This window comes from Pagrus major, chromosome 24, assembly GCF_040436345.1.
Source record: "Pagrus major chromosome 24, Pma_NU_1.0".
Lineage (NCBI taxonomy): Eukaryota > Metazoa > Chordata > Actinopteri > Spariformes > Sparidae > Pagrus > Pagrus major.
Window position 1 is genome coordinate 20,354,258 of NC_133238.1, and position 20,582 is coordinate 20,374,839.

General features: G+C 42.2%; 1 protein-coding gene across 1 annotated transcript; it reads left to right on the plus strand.

The window, feature by feature from the left end:
• Positions 1–1,858: 1,858 nt before the first annotated feature.
• Positions 1,859–19,292, plus strand: LOC140992055 (sodium/potassium-transporting ATPase subunit alpha-1). The gene is made up of 23 exons (XM_073462282.1): positions 1,859–2,028; positions 2,451–2,558; positions 6,310–6,369; positions 8,144–8,245; positions 8,367–8,468; positions 8,556–8,669; positions 8,856–8,990; positions 9,689–9,806; positions 9,928–10,196; positions 10,280–10,588; positions 11,462–11,596; positions 11,847–12,039; positions 12,134–12,309; positions 12,427–12,563; positions 13,162–13,312; positions 13,397–13,565; positions 13,649–13,803; positions 13,908–14,031; positions 14,119–14,264; positions 14,584–14,714; positions 14,803–14,904; positions 16,474–16,565; positions 19,095–19,292. Exons 1-23 carry the CDS (start codon positions 2,017–2,019, stop codon positions 19,121–19,123), a joined length of 3,069 nt encoding a protein of 1,022 aa, XP_073318383.1. The 5' UTR covers positions 1,859–2,016; the 3' UTR covers positions 19,124–19,292.
• Positions 19,293–20,582: the final 1,290 nt, after the last annotated feature.

The following is a 20,582-nucleotide window of genomic DNA, read 5'->3' on the forward strand; positions in this document are numbered from 1 at the left end:
GGAAGTTTACTACAAACACATCCAACAACCCCCCCCAAGCCAGCAAGGACAGTCCCTCCTCCTCCTCCTCCTCCCTGCGAGTCACAATGAACAGGAAGAGCACTTTGTGGTATCGTGGAGACTTCAGGGTCATGAGTGTCCTTTGGCGCTGCACAGGTGGCCGCCATAGATCTGTGATGACATTGTGACTCAGAAAGCTTCTGTCACAATTTGTGGCATTTAACTTTCCACCACCTTGATGACCAGTTGAGAAATCCCTGTCAGTTCAAGGACGCGTTGTATTTCAGTGTCATTAGGTTGCTCAATCATTTATTTGAAACCTTATTTATGTCTGCTAACCACAGAAATACTTAGGTGGGGCTCACAACTGTGGCCACAACTGTTTTTGTTCCTGTTAGTAAGTCAGCTGAAGCAGTTGAATAAGTATTTGTGTCCTACTTTTGCAGCAGCGGATGTTTAGCACCTAAATCTCACCTGAAAGCTTAGAGAACCCACAAATTGGGCCTCAATTGGGATTTTTCCCAGGACGATTAACGTATATTAATCCGTTTGCCACTGTATGGGAGCAGCGGGCAGTCGGCCAAGGACATTTTTAAGCTCACTCAGTGTTGCAGCAATGTGAATCTATGCTAAACACAGTGTTTTCAACTGGTGAAACAATAGTATACTTTACTGTATCAAAAATATATTCCAGGTACTGAAACTTTAGTGCAAGTATACTTTTACTTTTTGTGCTTAATTGAAAGTATACTTAAAAATAGTTGTCATTAAGTTTAACTTCAGTGTACTTAAGACAAATAGAGTAATTCAACAATACGTCAAGTGGTATTTTTAGTGTACACTTTGTTGCATGTTATAAGTTTATGCAGATACTTATAGTAGTAATTTAGTGTACTACTATACAATCTTTATGTCCTTTGCAATACTTCATGACATACTTGAAATTGTTCCACTTTAACACATACAAATACACTAAACACAACTTTATGTTAACTAATCACTGACATACTTGAAGTGTACTGGCTACATGTATACTCTGGTATGCTGAGTTGTAGTATACGTAGTACACAGTATTGTGAAAGACATTCCAGTCGTGGTCTTTTGACTTCTCAAGGTGGACGGACTTCAGAATCGATTTCAAGGTGTTTCTTTTTTCGTGTGTTTCAGGGCACGTTGACCTCAGGCCGAGAGGGAAAGCTAAAGGAGATCCCTCCTTTTTTACATTCCACATCTTATCTCTCCCACGAGCAACAGTTTGGTCCAACCTCTTGCTCCCCTGAGTCCTCACGGGAAAAAAAGTCAGTCAGCTCTCATCAGCTTCTCACCTCTTTGTTATTCAAATGCCTCGTTCAGCTTTGGGCAATCAGTCACTAGCAGAACTGGACTTTCACCTTTCTACCTCTGCCTTTATCTCCATGTCTCTCATTCACTATTCCACTATCCTGCCTTTTTTTTTTTTTTTTTAGTTCATCTCTGTTTGTACTGTAAACTAAACACACACACATGGAGATTCACTTGGGTGTCTCCGGAGCTGAAGGGCGTTGGGTTGTTGGAGCCACCTACCTGTTGCAAGTAGAGGTCGAAATAAAGCTTAGTGGAACGGACTGAGGAAAGAGTAAATGAGTAAAGAGTGAAAGACGGGAAGCGATGAGAACAAAACAGGGAAGTTGAGCAAGATTTACCCCTCCCCCTCCTCCCACACTCCACCCTCCAGCAGTGCCAGTTACCCCAGTCTCCTCCCCAGCGCTACTACTCACCTGTCCAGTTTCACCCCCCTCTCAATCTCCCCTCCCCCCACCCCAAGCCCCTCCTCTAGGGGCAGGTGGGTATAAAGGTATGCTAATGTCAAGCAACCTATCTTCTCAGCTCTGGGGAGTGTGAAAGACACAGGACACGGTCGGGCAGTGTGAGAGAGAGAGAGAGAGTGTGTGTGAGAGAGAGAGAGAGAGGCGGAGTAGGAAAGCAGCAATTTAAAAAGACAATTGGATTGACTGTTCTCAGACTTGCACTGCAACCATGGGGCTAGGAGTAAGTATTGAGAGACTTTGTCACATGTTTTGGCCTGGTTTCTAAGAGTCTTTAGATTTAGGTTAAGATTAAGCCGGTTATGTTTTTCAGTTTTGAGTTCAGTCAAGTTTCAGTCACAAGTTATTGGTTAAGTTTGACAGATGTGGATTGCCTGAAGTACTTTGTACCTTTAGTTTTAGAGATCTTCTTCTATTGTCTTTTTTTTTTTAGAGTTTGAGATCTCGTCAAAGTTTTCAAATCAGAGATTTTTTATGAGAGTAATCCACAGTCCTTCTAACAATGATTAACACAAGTTTTACAGCATGTTTGAACAGCAAAGTTGACACTGCTTTCTGCTCTTGCTTGTGCAACAAAAGAGGAAACTTCAGGGCAATCTTCCCACTTGTGCCTAGTCTGATTTTGTCTAATTTTCTTCAACGCAGCGAGGGAAAGAGGAGTACAAGCTGGCGGCCACTTCAGATGGCGAAAAAAAGAAGAAGGGTAAAAAAGGGGAGAAGGATATGGATGAGCTGAAGAAAGAAGTCGACCTGGTGAGTACACAAACAAAAGCCAAACCACTCTGTAATTATCTTAAGTACTTGATTAGGGCAGTTTCGGGAGGAAAACACTCTCAAAAGTGACTTTGTAAATCTCATCTTAAAGTGTTTTTGAACTTAATTAACTCTGAAAGGAACAGGCGTGAAACAGAATGACCTCCTTGAACTTTACAACCATGTCCTCCCATACATATTGTTTGCCTCATACTTAATGACAGTCTTATTCAGGCCATGTTAACACTCTCGGTCACTGTAAGTCACTACCATTGGTCACAGCGATGATACAGTCACGGCTGAGACAAACCTCTGCTTTGACCTCAGCGGCGAGTCACATGAGATGTAGCTGTCTGCCCCGTATTTCATAAAGATTGCTACTTACACTTCTTGTATGCACTGTCACATGTTATTAAGGAGTTCACATCTCTAATTAACTTCTAAGTCATGCTTATCTGGATCGGTTTTCAGTGCTCAAGTGTTGGGTGAAAGGCTCTGTTGTCATTATTGTTTATCAACTAGTCCTTTTCTTACAGCTGGTAAACATATATTATTCTGTTTCTAACTTCCTTTCAAACTATCAGATCAGCAGAGACGGTTTGTTTTTTATCTTTAGCCACAATCTCACAACTTTCACCACCGCTCTTGCTACTCTGAATGCATAGAAATGTGCAGTTGTAAATTTGCACGCATGTGGGTTTTAGGTGGGTTTGAAATTTCCTGTGTTGAACAGTCGCCCTATTTCCACTGGTGTCAGCTTTTTCTCGATCTGTTAGCTGGCTGAGGTCATTTCCCAAGGTCAGCGAAGCACTCGTGCATGAAGTTCATCCCAAGTAGATGAAAAGGGCTCGTGAATGATTTCATGCCGCAGACTGCATGTTGAAATCTAAACGGGTATTTAATAGGCAGGAATCCTTACCCTAAGAACTTTTCCCAAACCTGTTCTGACTTCGGTGTTTGTCCATGAACTTTCATTAAAATGTTTTTTGTTGAGAGACAAGGCGCCTTTTAGCTTCCGTAAGACAGTGTCCTTCACAAGGTCAGAAGGCAGAGTCAGCTCTCATGTTCATCTTAAAGTACTGAGTAGGAAGTAAGGTTAAAATGTTCCTGCTAAAGATTAGATAATATCAGAATAAGTTAAGTTTCCTGTCATTTTACAATAGCTGTAAACCGGGCTTGACTTTCACAAGGTCATGAAGTACACCTGTAGATTGATGCTGCATGCCGTCAATCTACAGGTACAGGAAAGTAACTTTTCAAAACTACAAAAGAATACGAATGTCACAGCTTTTTGCCCATTTTATAATTCTTCAATTAGTGCTTTTCCCCGTCCTTTTCCTCCCAATGTCACCCGGCAGGTCACAGAGGACTGCAGGTTATTAGGTAATAAAATCCCCATCTAGGTGACATATTAATGATCGTTGTCCTCTGAACGTCTTAACTAGATCCCAAAGTCCTGCCGCCGCTGAAGGACATCTCAATGCCGTATCACCAGTCGGCCATAACCTCCCCGACTTAGCGTAATCATTTACCGCAATTAACAGCAGGCGCCGTCTTTGATGTGTCTTCCAGCTGCTTAAAGTGCATTTTCTCTTCAGGAAGGCTTTTATTTTGAAGCACGAACAGTGTAACAGGGATTTACTGTCACGTATTAAACCACTGGGTTTTTTCATGGTTAATCGATTTATTGTTCGATCTATGGAATGGACAAAGAAACCAGCCGACCATCAACCAAAGACTCTTCATTCACAGTCGCAAATAGCAAAGAAAAGCAGCAAATCTTCGGCAAATGTTTGACATTTTTGCTTGAAAAACAACTTAAACCAATAATTGAAACATTTCCCTGATCGTCAGTAATCGTTGCAACTCTCATTGATTGCCCCCGGGTTTCAGATTTAAACTCTAGTTAAAGAATAATGGCATATTGGACAGTAGTAGAACAGTAGTGTGTGTGTGGGTGTGTCTCCATGGAGCTGACATGTTAATGATTATTGCACCATCATACTTGCGCCATCATATTACTGTATTAACCGAGGCGCCAAAGTCCAGCCGAAGACAATGGAGACCAATCCCATAGCAACCCGAGAAAGCAGGCGGCGATTTGATCAAATGTGACAAAGTCCAACAGAAAAATGCTAAATATAGAATCATGCTCAAGTTGATTTCTTAAACGAGTCCGAGCATGTGTGTTTATGAGTGTCAAAGCGTGTGAAGAAAGCCTCTCTTCAGCCTTCAAAGGATCTGCTGACTAACAGTTTAAAATAGGCAACAGTAGTTTGGGGCATGTGATAAAACATTATCCATGGCACATTTGGCACGGAGCACTCTGCCTGCTTATTATAATGCAAAATGATGGCAGGCCAGGCAGAAGAGTGCAATTACACCCATTTTCTCCCAACGCCGTGAATGTAAAGGGATTCCCGTCACCCATAAACAGCTTTGGACGCAACATTCTCAGCGGTCAAATTACTATTATGTAAATGTCTGATAGCACACAACACCGTTAAATACTCCAAACAGTTGAGTTTAAAGTGTCGGATATTGTTTCCTTTAAAGGGGCACTATGTTGTTTCTAGAAGAAATTCAAACTTAAACTTAATATTTACAATATTAATGAGGTAATAAAACAAAGTCCTTTTCACAACTGAATAAACAAGCTGTTCTCACAGGAGAAAAAAAGCTAGAAAGGTGGCAGGGTCCGCCAAATATAAACAAAGTATAACAGTATGAAACTGTGTTGTTTGTTTATTCAGTCGTGAAAACACAGAGAGTTTGTTTAGACATAAAGAATCAGTCAATGATGAGCTGTGAAGTAATCACTAAGGAGTAAAATATTAACGCCACACCAAAATGGAAAATTCAGAACCATTTCAAACACAACAAGAATTTGTCACATATGTGTGGTCAGTGAACCGCCACAGAAAGGAGAGTGGGCGTCCTTACTCGGTGATGTTTCACCCTCTTGCGTGTTGTACAAAGATTACAATAGTTTGTTGTTCCGCAGTATGAACAAACTGAAAGGTGGGAGTCACGATATGATTGCAGATCATCCAAATTACATTTGGAAGAGCCTGTGTTCATTCACTCGCTGTAGGCGATATTCAAAAAAAACCACACAGTGTGGGTGCATGAATGTGCCAGCTCCTCTGGTTGTTCATTTGAAGATCCACTTTGATTTGCATTTTTCCCCCGCTCTTTCATTTAAAAATAAAGTGGATGAAACCTTATAGTCTTTGATGAAAACAAAACCAATCCACCAAATTCATCAAGGCACCAAAACCCTGTCAGTCCCAAAGACTGGGCTCCATTCTCGGGTGAAAATGTCAAGCGCATGAGCAATACTCCTGGGTGCAAACATCAGTGTATCAGTTGGGTGACTATTTGGCTGGATGGACTGTTTGCTCGCAGCAAACTGACTGTTTGGATGAGTCCTTACACGAGTGAGCTCATGGTGGCTTAGCCCTCGTGTTTGGCCGCGAGTGCTCAATCATCAGCAGACTCTAGTGTTACTCGAATGTCTGCCTTTTGACTAATCTTAAAATCACACTGTATGGACCGGCATGCATCCGTAATCCTTATCAGACGGCTGAGTTTGCCTTCTCGTCTTTATGCCAGTGTCCCTCTGGAGGACGTGACGGGACATTTTTTTAATCCTCAAAGGAGATAATATCAGCGGTTTTAAAACGACAGGGATTTTGATTTGTTTTACACAAGGTCTCTAAATCCTTTCTCTCTCTCTCTCTCTCCATAGGATGATCACAAGCTTACCTTGGATGAACTTCACAGAAAATATGGAACCGACCTGACCAGGGTGAGCACGCAGCAGTTGCTTTCTTTTGAGTGTGTTTGAGATCCTGTCAGAGTGGTAGTTACTCGCCGGCGTTGTTATACTGGCTGCTGCTGACAATTTCATAGAGGCAGGTAAGCCCAGAGGCCAGGGAAGCCCTCACAGAGTCAACTTAGGTCTAAAGCACACACAATTACTCAGAGACTGACTTGTAGCTGATTTGTCATGTGATTATCCACCATTTTGGCAACTTAAAGTGACGCCAGGTAGTGCAGATACAGACTCTTTAAAGGGTCAGTTCAATAGCTCAAGTCCTATACTTTAGCCACTAAGAAGATACTTTAAGAAAACTTTATACCCGCATATGTTTATTTTCATCCTTTGACTAACCTCAGCCTTTACTATACACCCCCTACTGCACGGGAGGAACATTACACTTAAATACAAGGTGCCAGCAAACATTTTTCTCTCCTAAATTTCTGTTTCCAGGCTATATGATGCTCAAAGCGCTGAAATATGGCATTTAAACATGAGAAAGCAACATCTTTTTGGCTTGTGGCCTCTTAAGATAAAGCAGTGCCCACTTGTGACTTTTCCCTTCTGAGTTTGTTTCATTCGAAGACATGTAGCGGCTTGAAAAGGTAAGACAGAAAATAGAGAAAAGCTTTGAGAAATAAATCTTAAACTCAAGTTTTAAACCCTCATATTTGATTTATGATCCCTTGGGGGCGTCCCAAAGCCCAGGTTGGGAACCGCTGCTCTCAATAATCCATAGCACAAGCTGTCAACAGCTTTTTAAGTAGAAATAAGTTCCAATACTAAATGTCCACAGGTAAGTCTGCGGATTACAATCATGTATCCAAAAAAACAGTCAAATAAAGCAAAAAACATCTCCATGGCTAAATGCTGCTTCAGAGTTAGGAGAGAAAATGTTGTGATTTGCGTCACCTGACCCTTTAAAGTGTGAACAAATGTCACATTGTACAGAAACACAGCGACTACACAGAATGTACTATTCATGTTACGACCATGGTCTTCATCCAGCTGAGGACACACACACAGAATCCCATTACACAACCCGATACAACCCTACATTGGCCAAATGCTTGACTGATGCCGATTATCTGCTGACATCTGATCTGTCTGAGTTTGCCCCAAAACAAAGGCGTCATTCACGCAGGAACACCGGTCATATTGACCCTACCAACAAGAAAAAAAACGCTGGTTTTCACTTCTCGTTCCCGTCTAAAGAGACCTTCATACACACTTTACTCTTAAGTCTTCTGCATTTTTCTAAACTATAAGAAAATGTGACCATGACCTTGTTGGTGCACACATTGTTCATTGATAATCAAGACACAAACCAGATTGTCCTGTCTCCTGTTATCACTCAACACTGATTAACCTCAAGCTAAAAGTCTACTCATACATGATTGTTAAAACAGGAAACAGTAATTGTAAGATAACTGAGGTCTTTCTTCCTGCGGATGTGGTTTCTTTTGTTTACGCTTTGCTAAACTTTAATCCACCAGTTGCTGAGGTAATAGCAATGTACCTGTATACAAAATAAAACCGCTCAGCAGGAAACGCAGCGTTCTGGCATGTCCTTCAAAGTGTTTCCTTCTGGTAAACGAGGACAAAGACCGCAGTGTAGAGTAGTGGACTCACATGTTTGTCTATAATGGGTTTTTCTTCGTTTACACAGACCTTACCATGCGTCAGGGGGGACAATTATCCATAGCGCAACCCTATCTCTTTGTTCTGTAGAGTAACATGCATTGTTTGTGTCTTTTTCTAGGGTCTTTCCAACTCCAGAGCAAAAGAGATCCTTGCCCGAGATGGCCCAAACGCCCTTACACCTCCTCCTACGACGCCTGAATGGGTCAAGTTCTGTAGACAGGTAAAAAAAAAAAACTCATACAAAACAAAAGCCTGTTTTGCATACATTCAAATTTTAGACATGCAAATTTGATCTGTCTACTCTTGAAACTTGAACGTTGCTTCTTCTTCTTGTTTTCTAGCTGTTTGGTGGTTTCTCCATGCTGCTGTGGATCGGTGCGATCCTCTGCTTCCTCGCTTACGGTATCCAGGCTGCCTCAGAAGACGAACCCGCTAATGATAACGTACGGAGCTCTTTGCTAGTGAAAGATAATTAAAGAAGTGATACCACCAGAGATGAACTGACTAACGTTGTCTCTCACTCCCTGTAGCTGTACCTTGGTGTCGTGCTTTCCGCTGTCGTCATCATCACCGGTTGCTTCTCCTACTACCAAGAGGCAAAGAGCTCCAAGATCATGGATTCCTTCAAGAACCTGGTCCCACAGGTGAGTTATTTCTGGCTTTTGTACACTAACAATAGAACATGTTGCACAATGCTAAGAAGCAATGTTGCTTCATCAGCATTACCACACATTTCTTCCATTCATCAGCTGGTTTCTTGGTGCTAAAATTCAGGAAGTGTAATGCCTCTTGACATAAAAAAATGTGCATCTCACCTTTGGTTTTCGTAGCAAGCTCTGGTCCTCCGTGACGGTGAGAAGAAGAGCATCAACGCTGAAGAGGTGGTGGCCGGAGATCTGGTGGAGGTGAAAGGTGGAGACAGGATCCCCGCTGATCTGAGAATCATCTCTGCTCACGGCTGCAAGGTCCGTATAAACATTGGTCAGGCAGGACAAAAAGAAATAGTTGTGGTTACGGTTGCTTAACATCTGATGGGAAATACAGCGTGTTGACAGGCGTGGTTTGTTCCATATCAGTGTGCTTCCTCTGAATCATTTTCTGAAAAAGTTTCTTTTTTACGAAATCAAAGTTCAAAATTACAGCATCTCAGTTTAAACGTTTGTTCCTTAGTTTAGATGTTATTCAGTATGAAGTATCAGAAGTATCAATATCAACCAACAGGGTGATGCTTTGAATAACAGCCCCCTTATTTTCACAATAAAGCAGAAATGTATTAAGAAAATACAGATAAATACAGGGGGAAATGATAGATTAATAAACATATGAATAAATATATACATTTAAAAAAAATACATTAATGACTAAAATCAAAAATATAATGGGAAAGCAGATAAATTAGAACATTATTTAAAAAATAAGCAAATTAAACAGAGATGTCAATTGTATTTCACATTTTATAAATTAATACATCATTTATTTTTCATATTATTTTTGGTGAATTTGATGGCATATTAATTAATTAAGTGAATCTTTTTTATTATTATTATTTTGGCAGGTTTTGTCCTCCATAATTTAGAATTTGTCATCTTCAATATCCGACAAATTTCAGCTTTTTTTGGTACATTTTTGGTATTTCATTCTTTTCATATTTTCCCTCCTTCAGGTGGACAACTCCTCTCTGACCGGTGAATCCGAGCCCCAGACTCGTACTCCTGACTTCTCCAACGACAACCCTCTGGAAACCAGGAACATTGTTTTCTTCTCTACCAACTGTGTTGAAGGTAAAGAACTAACAAGTAGCAGACAAGACAGAAATCATAGTGTCAAGTTAAGTTAAGTCCAAGTTGGAAGGAAATGAAACCTGTGTAAACAGGAATTTATGGAAACTCTTGCTCCTTCCAGGTACTGCCAGAGGAATCGTCATCAACACTGGAGATCGCACCGTCATGGGTCGTATCGCCACCCTGGCTTCCAGTCTGGAAGGTGGCAAAACACCCATCGCCGTTGAGATCGAGCATTTCATCCACATCATCACCGGCGTGGCCGTCTTCCTTGGCGTTTCCTTCTTCATCCTCTCCCTCATCCTCGGGTATGGCTGGCTGGAGGCCGTCATCTTCCTCATTGGTATCATTGTCGCCAACGTGCCAGAAGGTCTCCTGGCTACTGTCACTGTGAGTCCTGCTGTTTCTTGTCTATTAAAGGTCCAATTATAATCCCAAAGACGACTAACTGACCCAAGTGATCTCATCTCTAGGTGTGTCTGACCCTGACTGCTAAGCGTATGGCCAAGAAGAACTGCCTGGTGAAGAACTTGGAAGCTGTGGAGACCCTGGGCTCCACCTCCACCATCTGCTCCGACAAGACCGGCACCCTGACCCAGAACAGGATGACCGTAGCCCACATGTGGTTCGACAACCAGATCCACGAGGCCGACACCACCGAGAACCAGAGCGGGACCTCCTTCGACAAGACCTCGGCCACCTGGGCTTCCCTCGCAAGAATCGCTGGACTCTGTAACCGCGCCGTCTTCCTGGCTGAGCAGAACAATGTCCCCATCCTGAAGGTGAAAAGCTTATAGTCTACACACCATGTTGTGCTCTGGCTAACCCATTCTGATCACCACAAAAGAGTCTGAATAATTCACCAGTGGAGGAAGATATCAATAACACCATCTCTTAGTCGTGGTTGTAAACAAGCACAGAGCAGAATTCTCCTCCTGATTGCTTCATGGAATATTTTCTTCCTGGAAACATTTTTTGAGATGAATCCCGAGACGCAGTGTGGGAGGTGACTTGGCATTATGGCTTGGCAAAAACAGTTTTGGATCCAAATACCAAATACAGCTTCAGCCAAACTGCACTACAAATCTTTATAAAAAGCACTCCACATAATTAAAGGCTACCTTAGAAATATGTAGTAGCGGCTATAGCGAGAGGTGTCTAGACAAAGCCATTGATTTATTTCTTAATGAGTACTTCCAAGTTTATTTCCTTCTCAAAGTTCACATTGGGAGCAGGAGGAATCGATGCAGAACTGGCTTTTATTGTGATGCTGTAGACCAAATACTTCTTTTCTTTCTATTATTTTGTTGTGACTGGCTGTCGATCAAAGTTTTTGTGGAATGGACTATGGTATGTTTTTTAAAGAGAAGTTCATTACCTGTAGTTCATGCACACCTGAGTGTTAGAAGATTGAGGATTTAATATTCCAAAGCTCAAATAAGATTTATTGTGTTAAAACATGACTTTTTCCCTCCTATCTGAACTCTCTGAAACCTTGCGGGACATGTCCCGCATACCCAATCCCAGCAGTTTTTCTTCTTCTTCTTCTTCTTGTATGTGAACTAGTTTTGTATCTGAAAAAGAAGACCCACTGTGATCCAAAATTTGCCTCAAACCCACCGATCTAACTCTTCGCGGTTTGCTTATATCCACAGAGAGATGTAGCCGGTGACGCCTCAGAAGCTGCCCTGCTGAAGTGTATCGAGCTGTGCTGCGGATCCGTCGGCGGCATGAGAGACAAATACCATAAGCTTTCTGAGATCCCCTTCAACTCCACCAACAAATACCAGGTAAAGAGTCCACATAGTGTCCGGTAGCACTGCAGCTTCTAAATTTGTTCCAAATGTAGATGAAGAGATTCAGATTTCAATCCCAAAAACATTAAAAGATAGTACTTGTAGTGGTATCCGAGGGAAAATTGCGCCCTCTGGTGGTTGTCTTCATTTAGTTTTTGAGCATAGTTTTAATTAAAACTTTTTTTTGTATCACTAACAATAAAAAAAAAGTATCTAAAATCCGACCCTCCTCTCTGTCCCACAGCTCTCCATCCACAAGAACACAACTCCCGGAGAGACCAAGCACCTGCTGGTTATGAAGGGAGCCCCAGAGAGGATTCTGGACCGCTGCTCCACCATCATGATCGCAGGCAAAGAGCAGCCTCTGGACGACGAGATGAAAGACGCTTTCCAGAACGCCTACGTGGAGCTGGGTGGACTTGGAGAGAGAGTGCTGGGTACAATATAGCTCCACTCTATAGCTGCATCCTTTAGTCTTTAACTAGTTAGGGGAGACAAAGATGTCAAGCATTTTCTTCTTGTCTTACTCAGGTTTCTGCCATTTCAACCTGCCTGATGACCAGTTCCCAGAAGGCTTTTCTTTCGACACTGAGGAGGTGAACTTCCCCACTGAGAACCTGTGCTTCGTCGGCCTCATGTCCATGATTGACCCTCCTCGTGCTGCTGTGCCCGACGCCGTCGGCAAATGCAGGAGCGCTGGAATCAAGGTATGTAACTGGACTCTTTTCTTATCATGAAAGTCCATAATTTTAACGTTTGTTTAGACATTGTACAATGCAACTGATAACAATCATGTTCTGTGTCTTTAACTTCTTCTCTATCAGGTTATCATGGTCACTGGTGATCATCCCATCACAGCCAAGGCTATCGCTAAGGGTGTGGGTATCATCTCTGAAGGCAACGAGACCGTTGAAGACATTGCCGCCCGCTTGAATGTACCCGTCTCAGAGGTCAACCCCAGGTTAGTACACTTACTTTAGCTTTAAGAATATAACATGTTTGGCAGACGAACAGCGTCAGGAAGTCTTCCTTCTGTGACAGTTCTTCCTTGGACTTATAGAGCAAAATTAAATCAGCTTTGGCTAACAAGGTCCTGCAATCTACTCAGCCAAAAAGGCTTTTACCATTAATTCACTGCAGACAAATAAATCTGTGAGTCTCTGAGCTGGTGGCTTCATCAGCAGGTTTAGTCTGGCGTCATCAGAAGTATCCCCATGCAGAAAATTCCTGATGTCACCTTTCTTGGCATAACATGAGACTATCTTGTATATTGTGACTGATAAAAAGTAAAAAATGTATGATTGGGTCATGTTTTAGGTCCTGAAAATGAAGATCACTTTTTTCTAAATCCTGCTATTTGTCGACGATGCCATAATTTTTCTTTAAGGGTATTCAAAGCAGATGCTGTCTGTTTTTCTGAGGGAAATTCCTGTTTTCCCAGTTCTTCCATTCCCCATGATTTTCTTCCTGTATCATACCCTGTATCCTCAGTTTTCCTCTCAGAAACAGGATGTGGGATTACAACTGTTGTCCTCATGCTGCTGTGATTTCCTCCCCAGGGATGCCAAGGCCTGCGTCGTCCACGGTGGCGAGCTGAAAGAAATGTCCGCGGAGATGCTCGACGATATACTGCAACACCACACTGAGATCGTGTTCGCCAGAACTTCCCCTCAGCAGAAACTCATCATTGTGGAAGGTTGCCAGAGACAGGTCGGCATCGAAGACACAATTAAGGGTTGAAAAGATTTCAGATTTTCTTCTAGATTTTGTGACACTTCTTTTCTCTCTCTTCAGGGAGCCATCGTGGCTGTGACAGGTGACGGTGTGAACGACTCTCCTGCCCTGAAGAAGGCCGACATCGGTGTTGCCATGGGTATCGCTGGGTCTGACGTCTCCAAGCAGGCCGCTGACATGATCCTGCTGGACGACAACTTTGCCTCCATTGTTACAGGAGTGGAAGAAGGTAAGACCTGCAGAAATGTGGAAAAAGCATCATTACAACCGCTCGAGTTTCTTCACAATCTAAATTCTGTATTAATTTCTCAGGCCGTCTGATCTTTGACAACTTGAAGAAGTCCATCGCCTACACTCTGACCAGTAACATCCCTGAGATCTCACCCTTCCTGCTCTTCATCATCGCCAACATCCCTCTGCCCCTGGGAACCGTCACCATCCTCTGTATCGACCTGGGAACTGACATGGTGAGCTCTTTATTTATTGAAGAAGAGATTTTAAAAAGATACATAACGTGAATTTGGGTGTACTATTTACTTAACCGGCGTTTTACTTACTTGTTGTCTTTCAGGTCCCTGCCATCTCCCTGGCTTATGAAGCAGCTGAGAGCGACATCATGAAGAGACAGCCCAGAAACCCAAAAACAGACAAACTGGTGAACGAGAGGCTCATTAGTATAGCCTACGGACAGATCGGTAAGCACATTGCACTCTACTACTGACAGAAATGGTTGTTGTTATTTAATCCCCGTCCAATGTTAAGCTGCTCTTCTTCTCTGTTAGGTATGATGCAGGCCACAGCTGGGTTCTTCACATACTTTGTGATCCTGGCTGAAAATGGCTTCCTCCCCGGGGACCTGCTGGGGATCAGAGTGCTGTGGGACGACAAATTTGTTAATGACCTGGAAGACAGCTACGGACAGCAGTGGGTCAGTAAAAGTCAAGATTTTTATGATGCTCCAGGCTATTACACAGGCTATCCTTGTGGTTGTCTTAATTTCTCTTTAGCTGGGAAACTTACTTAAGGGTGTTGCACAGAATCCCTTAAAAGAAGAAAGTTTTTTTGTGCAGCTGATTTTCTTTTAAGGAACCTTAAGTAAGGATAATCTTAAACTAAGGTGTTCAGTGCCACCAATTACTCAGACTGTAAGGGAAGTCTTGAGGTGTTTTGTGCAACTGATTTTCTTTCAAGTAAAACCTAACTTGGACTTTAACTCATCTTCTTTTTCTAAACGTTCCGTCCACCAGACATACAACAGCAGAAAGATCGTAGAGTTCACCTGCCACACGTCCTTCTTCGCCAGCATCGTGATCGTCCAGTGGGCCGATCTGATCATCTGTAAGACCAGGAGGAACTCCATCCTGCAGCAGGGAATGAAGTACGTGCACACAAAGAGACTGATACGACCTCGCTCTAATAAGATAACAGATTTTAGTTCTAACTGTGGCGACTCTTTGCCTTCACAGGAACCGTATCCTCATCTTCGGTCTGTTTGAGGAGACAGCTCTGGCTGCCTTCCTGTCATATTGCCCGGGCATGGACGTTGCCCTCAGAATGTACCCTCTCAAGTGAGTCAACACACACTCTCACACACACTGATTATCCTCTCAGGAAGTAGAGAAACATCATCTACTATCTTGTCTTCTCTTTGATGAACCGATAAGCTTCCCAGGATATTCATTATGCATGTGGAATGAGCTCATTTTCCATGTAAATACTCTGTTTTGTTATGAGCACAATATTCATTAAGTGTATCCCCATTAAAGTCTTAATCCATGAAATCCATTTTTCTGTTAATTTACCAACATCCGCTGGTAAATGCGCTTCTTGTCAGTCGGTGCAGCCGCTGCTTCGACATTGTTTTCTTCGCAACCCCCCTGACGACGCAGCTCAAGTCGGCGCTGCTGTTTAGCTTTATTATCTCATTAAAAAAGGTGGATATTATCGAGTGTCACCGCTGATTTCCACTTCAGACGCAGAATGAAGCAGAAGAGCCGCTATAATAATGAGATTCTTCACCCAACAGGGGAAAATAGAAAGCAGTGAGGGCACGTTAAAGCTCATTAGCTTCAACTTTCACATGCAGCTGAAGTCTTCTCTCGTTCTCCTTGTTATTGTTTTGCGACTCCCCACTATTTCCGCTTCTTGTTTCTTCCTCGCCACCTTTTCATCTGTTCCCAGTGCTTCCGTCTCCTCTCCTCCTCTTCCTCACACACTCACCTTTCTCTGTAACTAACCATGGCATCTCCTCGTCTCTGTCTGGGTGTCTGGTGTCTGTCCTCACACTTTTTGTTCTCATGTATTTAGGTTGTAACCGGTAGTTGCTGTCCTGTTAGAGAAGCTATTTATTAATATGTTCAACATTTAATGCATTTTTTTTTAATTTCACAACACTACAGATGCATAAGATCTCACGAGCATGAGCAAAAACCATGACGTTTATTGTATATTGTCCCCACATTTCATTGTTAGCGTTGGATTTTTAACAGTCGCTGCCTTTTGAAACAAAACTAACACAATCACCAAATAATACAGCACAAAATGATAAATAAAAATACACAAAAAGTCAGGTCAAAGTGCAGTTTTAGTAAAAAAGGAAGGAAATAAATTGACTTGTAACTTGCAACTGAAGTAATTATTCATTTAGAGTATAGTACACTACATACTTCACTTGAGCATGGGATGATGATCTCGAAGATGGTGCAGTAAATTCAAGGTGTTTGACCTTTGTCTTTGTATAAATGTTCATAGAAAAATAATGTTCCGTAATGTCCCTTTTTTGCAGTGTAGCTGAGCCTGTTCAGTCGTAAAAACCATAACATTTTAAATCAAAGTTAATAGTGACATTGGGTTTTTGCTGCATCCTTACAAACCTTACTTGACCTTGGATACACATTTGAAACCAGACTGCAGCACTCTCCGCGAATACGTCGACAAAAAGCACTCAAAAGCAGCCCCCAAGTTAAAGAAATGAATAAGCACACTCTTAAAGAACCTTCAACATAACCATAACACAATAAAACTGTCTTCACTGGTGTTACATACTAACTCTTCAACATCTTGTAGAGTGCCCTTGTCTCTTTTGTCGCATTACAGTCGTGACTCAATATCTCAATATGTCTGTCTGTGTCCTTTAGGCCGTGTTGGTGGTTCTGTGCCTTCCCCTACTCCCTCCTCATCTTCCTGTATGATGAAGCCAGAAGATATATCCTCAGACGCAACCCGGGCGGTAAGATCTTTACAACAAAGTCTTCTTTTTACACATTTCTGCCTCTGTTTTCCGTATTTTGAGGATAATGCAGAAGGCGAAAAAAGTTCTGTCCCATCGGATTTCACCGCTGTTAAAAATGAGAAGCATTCATCTCAGAATTCTGTGTGATTGTGATTTATCAAATCGTGTTTCCGATAAATTGAAAGTCTGACAAAATTCTCCACATTCGTGAGCTAAATGAACCATCCAAGAACCCATTTTGTTAGCTTAAAAATGCATTAAGCAATGGTTAACAGTGTTGCCATGACAACAGGACTTTTACTTCAGTGCTCATAAGAATATAAGTGTATTATCTAAAATTGACTAAGATGCCAATGTGGAAAAAAAAAAACAATACCTTATTGGCCTAAGTTTCCACCAAACTCCATTCAAATTTTGTATATTTTTAGAGTTATCCTTTTAACTAACAAATGAGACTAAAAAAGTGGCCAGCTTTGTGCTTCTGTGCTTTAAAAATACATTTTGATAGTTACGTCAAAGGTGTTGACCACTCTTCCTCCTCTCCTGACGTGGAAATCTGATAAACCGTCACTCGTGATGTAGAGTATGACGCAAAATACACAGAGCAAAAGCACAGGTATATTACTGAATGGTGTACTACAAGCTATGAGCTGTGTGTGCGCCCCTGTGTCTATTTTTGTGTGTCGTCCCTGCCACAACTGTGTCTCCACACAGACCAGTGAGCTGTGGCAGATGGAATGGCCCAGTGGGATTTGAACCCCCAACCCTGCCTTTGTTAATGCCTCGTTCCACCCACGGAGCTGAGCACAACCTGTATGCAGGGCTTGCTCGGGTGCAGCTGTGTTTGTGTGTCTGTGTGTGTGTGTGTGTGTGTGTGTGTGTGTGTGTGGGTCTGCTACATCTGAGCCCCACAGCACAGATCAGTGAACATCCCATTGCCCATTCATGGTGAATAATGTGCCACGATCAGACAGAAACGACAAGTTAAACTGACACAGCTTCAAACAACTGTGAATGACTCAGGACACGTTTATATTTTGTATGATTCGTTTGAGTAAAGTTAGTCAAACAAAATCTTTTAAACTAGATGTTTTGCCCAAAGCTAACTGTCCTCCAGATTATTTTTAACCCCGGGCTGAATATATTTTCACAGTTTCATTTAAAAGTAAAAAAAACATGATTCCAGCTCAGTGGTTTTTAGCCTTCTGTGAAACAAAAGTATTCACAGCGTTTCGGGACTAAAAATAAAATGTAGCTTTGGGCTCAGTGAGGCCTGGTGAAAGATGCTTACCCACATAATTCAAGCTTCCACACCACAGAGTCACACCGACTTCTAGTACATCTACTTATTCGACCCAAACCACAGTTTCTTATGTTCTTTGAGCTACAGGCTCAGGTCCATAGCTTCTCAGTCATATAAGGGCCCATCGCTGCAATTATTGATCAATTAATGGATTAGTTGGCAACACTGTGTGACTTTTAAAGTAATTTTGGAGAAGGATAGTTGATTGGTCAGTGAGTCTCTTTCCAAGATGGATGGATGGATGGATGGATGGATGGATGGATGGATGGTTTGATGGATGGATGGATGGATGGATGGATGGATGGATGGATGGTTTGATGGATGGATGGATGGATGGATGGATGGATAAATGGATGGATGGATGGATAAATGGATGGATGGATGGATAAATGGATGGATAGTTTGATGGATGGATGGATGGATAGTTTGATTGATGGATGGATAGTTTGATGGATGGATGGATGGATGGATGGATGGATGGATGGATAAATGGATGGATGGATGGATGGATGGATGGATGGATGGATGGATAGTTTGATTGATGGATGGATAGTTTGATGGATGGATGGATGGATGGATAAATGGATGAATGGATGGATGGATGGATGGATGGATGGATGGATAGTTTGATTGATGGATGGATAGTTTGATGGATGGATGGATGGATGGGTGGATGGATGGATGGATAAATGGATGGATGGATGGATGGATGGATGGATGGATGGATGGATGGATAAATGGATGAATGGATGGATGGATGGATAGTTTGATGGATGGATGGATGGATGGATGGATGGATGGATGGATGGATGGATGGTTTGATCAACAATCAACTGTCCTCTGTAGAAAGTTACGTAGTGTTGCTTTAAATTAATCAACTATCTAGTCAACAGATAAATCAACAATGTAAATAATTATAAGTTGCAGGCCTAGTTTGGCCTCAAGGATGAGCGACTGCGAGACAAAAACATCCACACGTTTCCTAATGGCATCGAAAAAGGTCATGGCAGCTCTAAATTTAAAGACGTGTCTTGCTCGCGATCCCCAATCCGGTCTTATTTATTCGAATCGATGTCAGCCATCATGAGGGATGATATCATCAGTGTAAAAAGTTAAAGGTCGCAGCCAGATTTGTTTGTGAAAGAGGGAGAATTTTGACCCCAAATATGAGGCGGATCATCCCAAAAACCATGTCCCTAATTGTGTCTCCTTTGGTTTTCTAGGTTGGGTGGAGCAGGAAACATACTACTGAGTCCACACGCCACAGTCACGGAGGGCGAAGTCAGTGTTTCATCGTTATTTACTGCCATGTTACATATTTGTCTGACATGTAAGTCAGACCCCAAGAAACACAAAGCATGGATAAATTAAGAATCTTGATGTAAATGTCATTCACAATAAAACATGTCCGTACCATTGTACGCTGAGGCTGCTTGGAAGTTTTTTCACTTTTCTCTAACATGCAGAGGTTAAAGCTGGCATTTCAGGGATTTGATGCAGGATGTTGTTTCAAGGTTCAGTAGGTATGTGGCAGTGAGTCAGGTCCGGTGACCCATGCAGTGGGATTATTCACGTCAGTAGTTCCCAAACTTAAGTTCTGGGGTCTGATAAGAAGAGTTCAGAGGGGGTCTTGAATTTAAAATACAATTATGATAAAGAGAGAGAGAATTATTTACCAATCACAAAGAAAAGGTAATGTTTTTAAAAAAAATGTTTATAAGCCTTCATAGAAATCGCAAAAATGGCAAAGTGCAATGTTAAGGTTGTGTGGTGGTGTGACAAAACAGCATTATAATGAAAGAATTGGGGACCTGTTGGATTCATACTTGAAAAAAATGGGGCAGCATAGCACCAGGGTAGCCGCTAAATGCTGCTAACTGTAACAGCCATTAGCTAGTTAGCTCGGTTAGCCTCTCATCTAGCCATGGGAGCTCAGAGCACCTGCACCTGTTGGTTGTTTACACTGCTAGCAAGGAGCTTTGCTTTGCTAGCTGATTAGCATTGCATATCCCTGCAACACAATACATTGACATCATAACGTCAAAACTGCTATTTCTTCACAATCGCTTACTAATTTCAGATAATTTTTTGAATGTTTTATTAATATTCTTACATGTTGCACCTTTAACTTATCAATTAATACACTAATTGCGCCAGTTTTATCTGATGCTACACTGGATTTCACCTTTTTGAATGTTTATTTTCCCAGGATTTTGTCTTTACCAAAACCATGTCAGAGCTGTGTGTGTGTGTGTGTGTGTGTGTGTGTGTGTGTGTGTGTGTGTGTGTGTGTGTGTGTGTGTGTGTGTGTCCATTATCTCAAGAGCCAGTCTGCCACGGTGTTTGCAATGGACTGCTCAGTTGACCGCTAACGCAAAGAGGCCCTCAGTGAAAATTAACTGAAGCCACTCTAGCGCTATCTACTTTGTGTTTACCCCGTTCATTATGAACGCCCCCATCTCCCTCAACCCCTCTTATATACGCGCATGTGTGTACACAGTACCATCACACCAGCCTGGTCATAGATGCCCTGCTTCACACACACTCGGGAAGCACTTGCAAGCAGGATATCGCCAAAAAATGATGGATTGTCATTTGTGAAAACGGTTAAGTTAGATGCCCTCCGACTTCTCAGGTGGTTTCTTTTACAGCAGAGGGTGCTAGACAGGCGGCGAGGGTGTGCAGACAAAAGGATGGAGGGATGTAGAGAA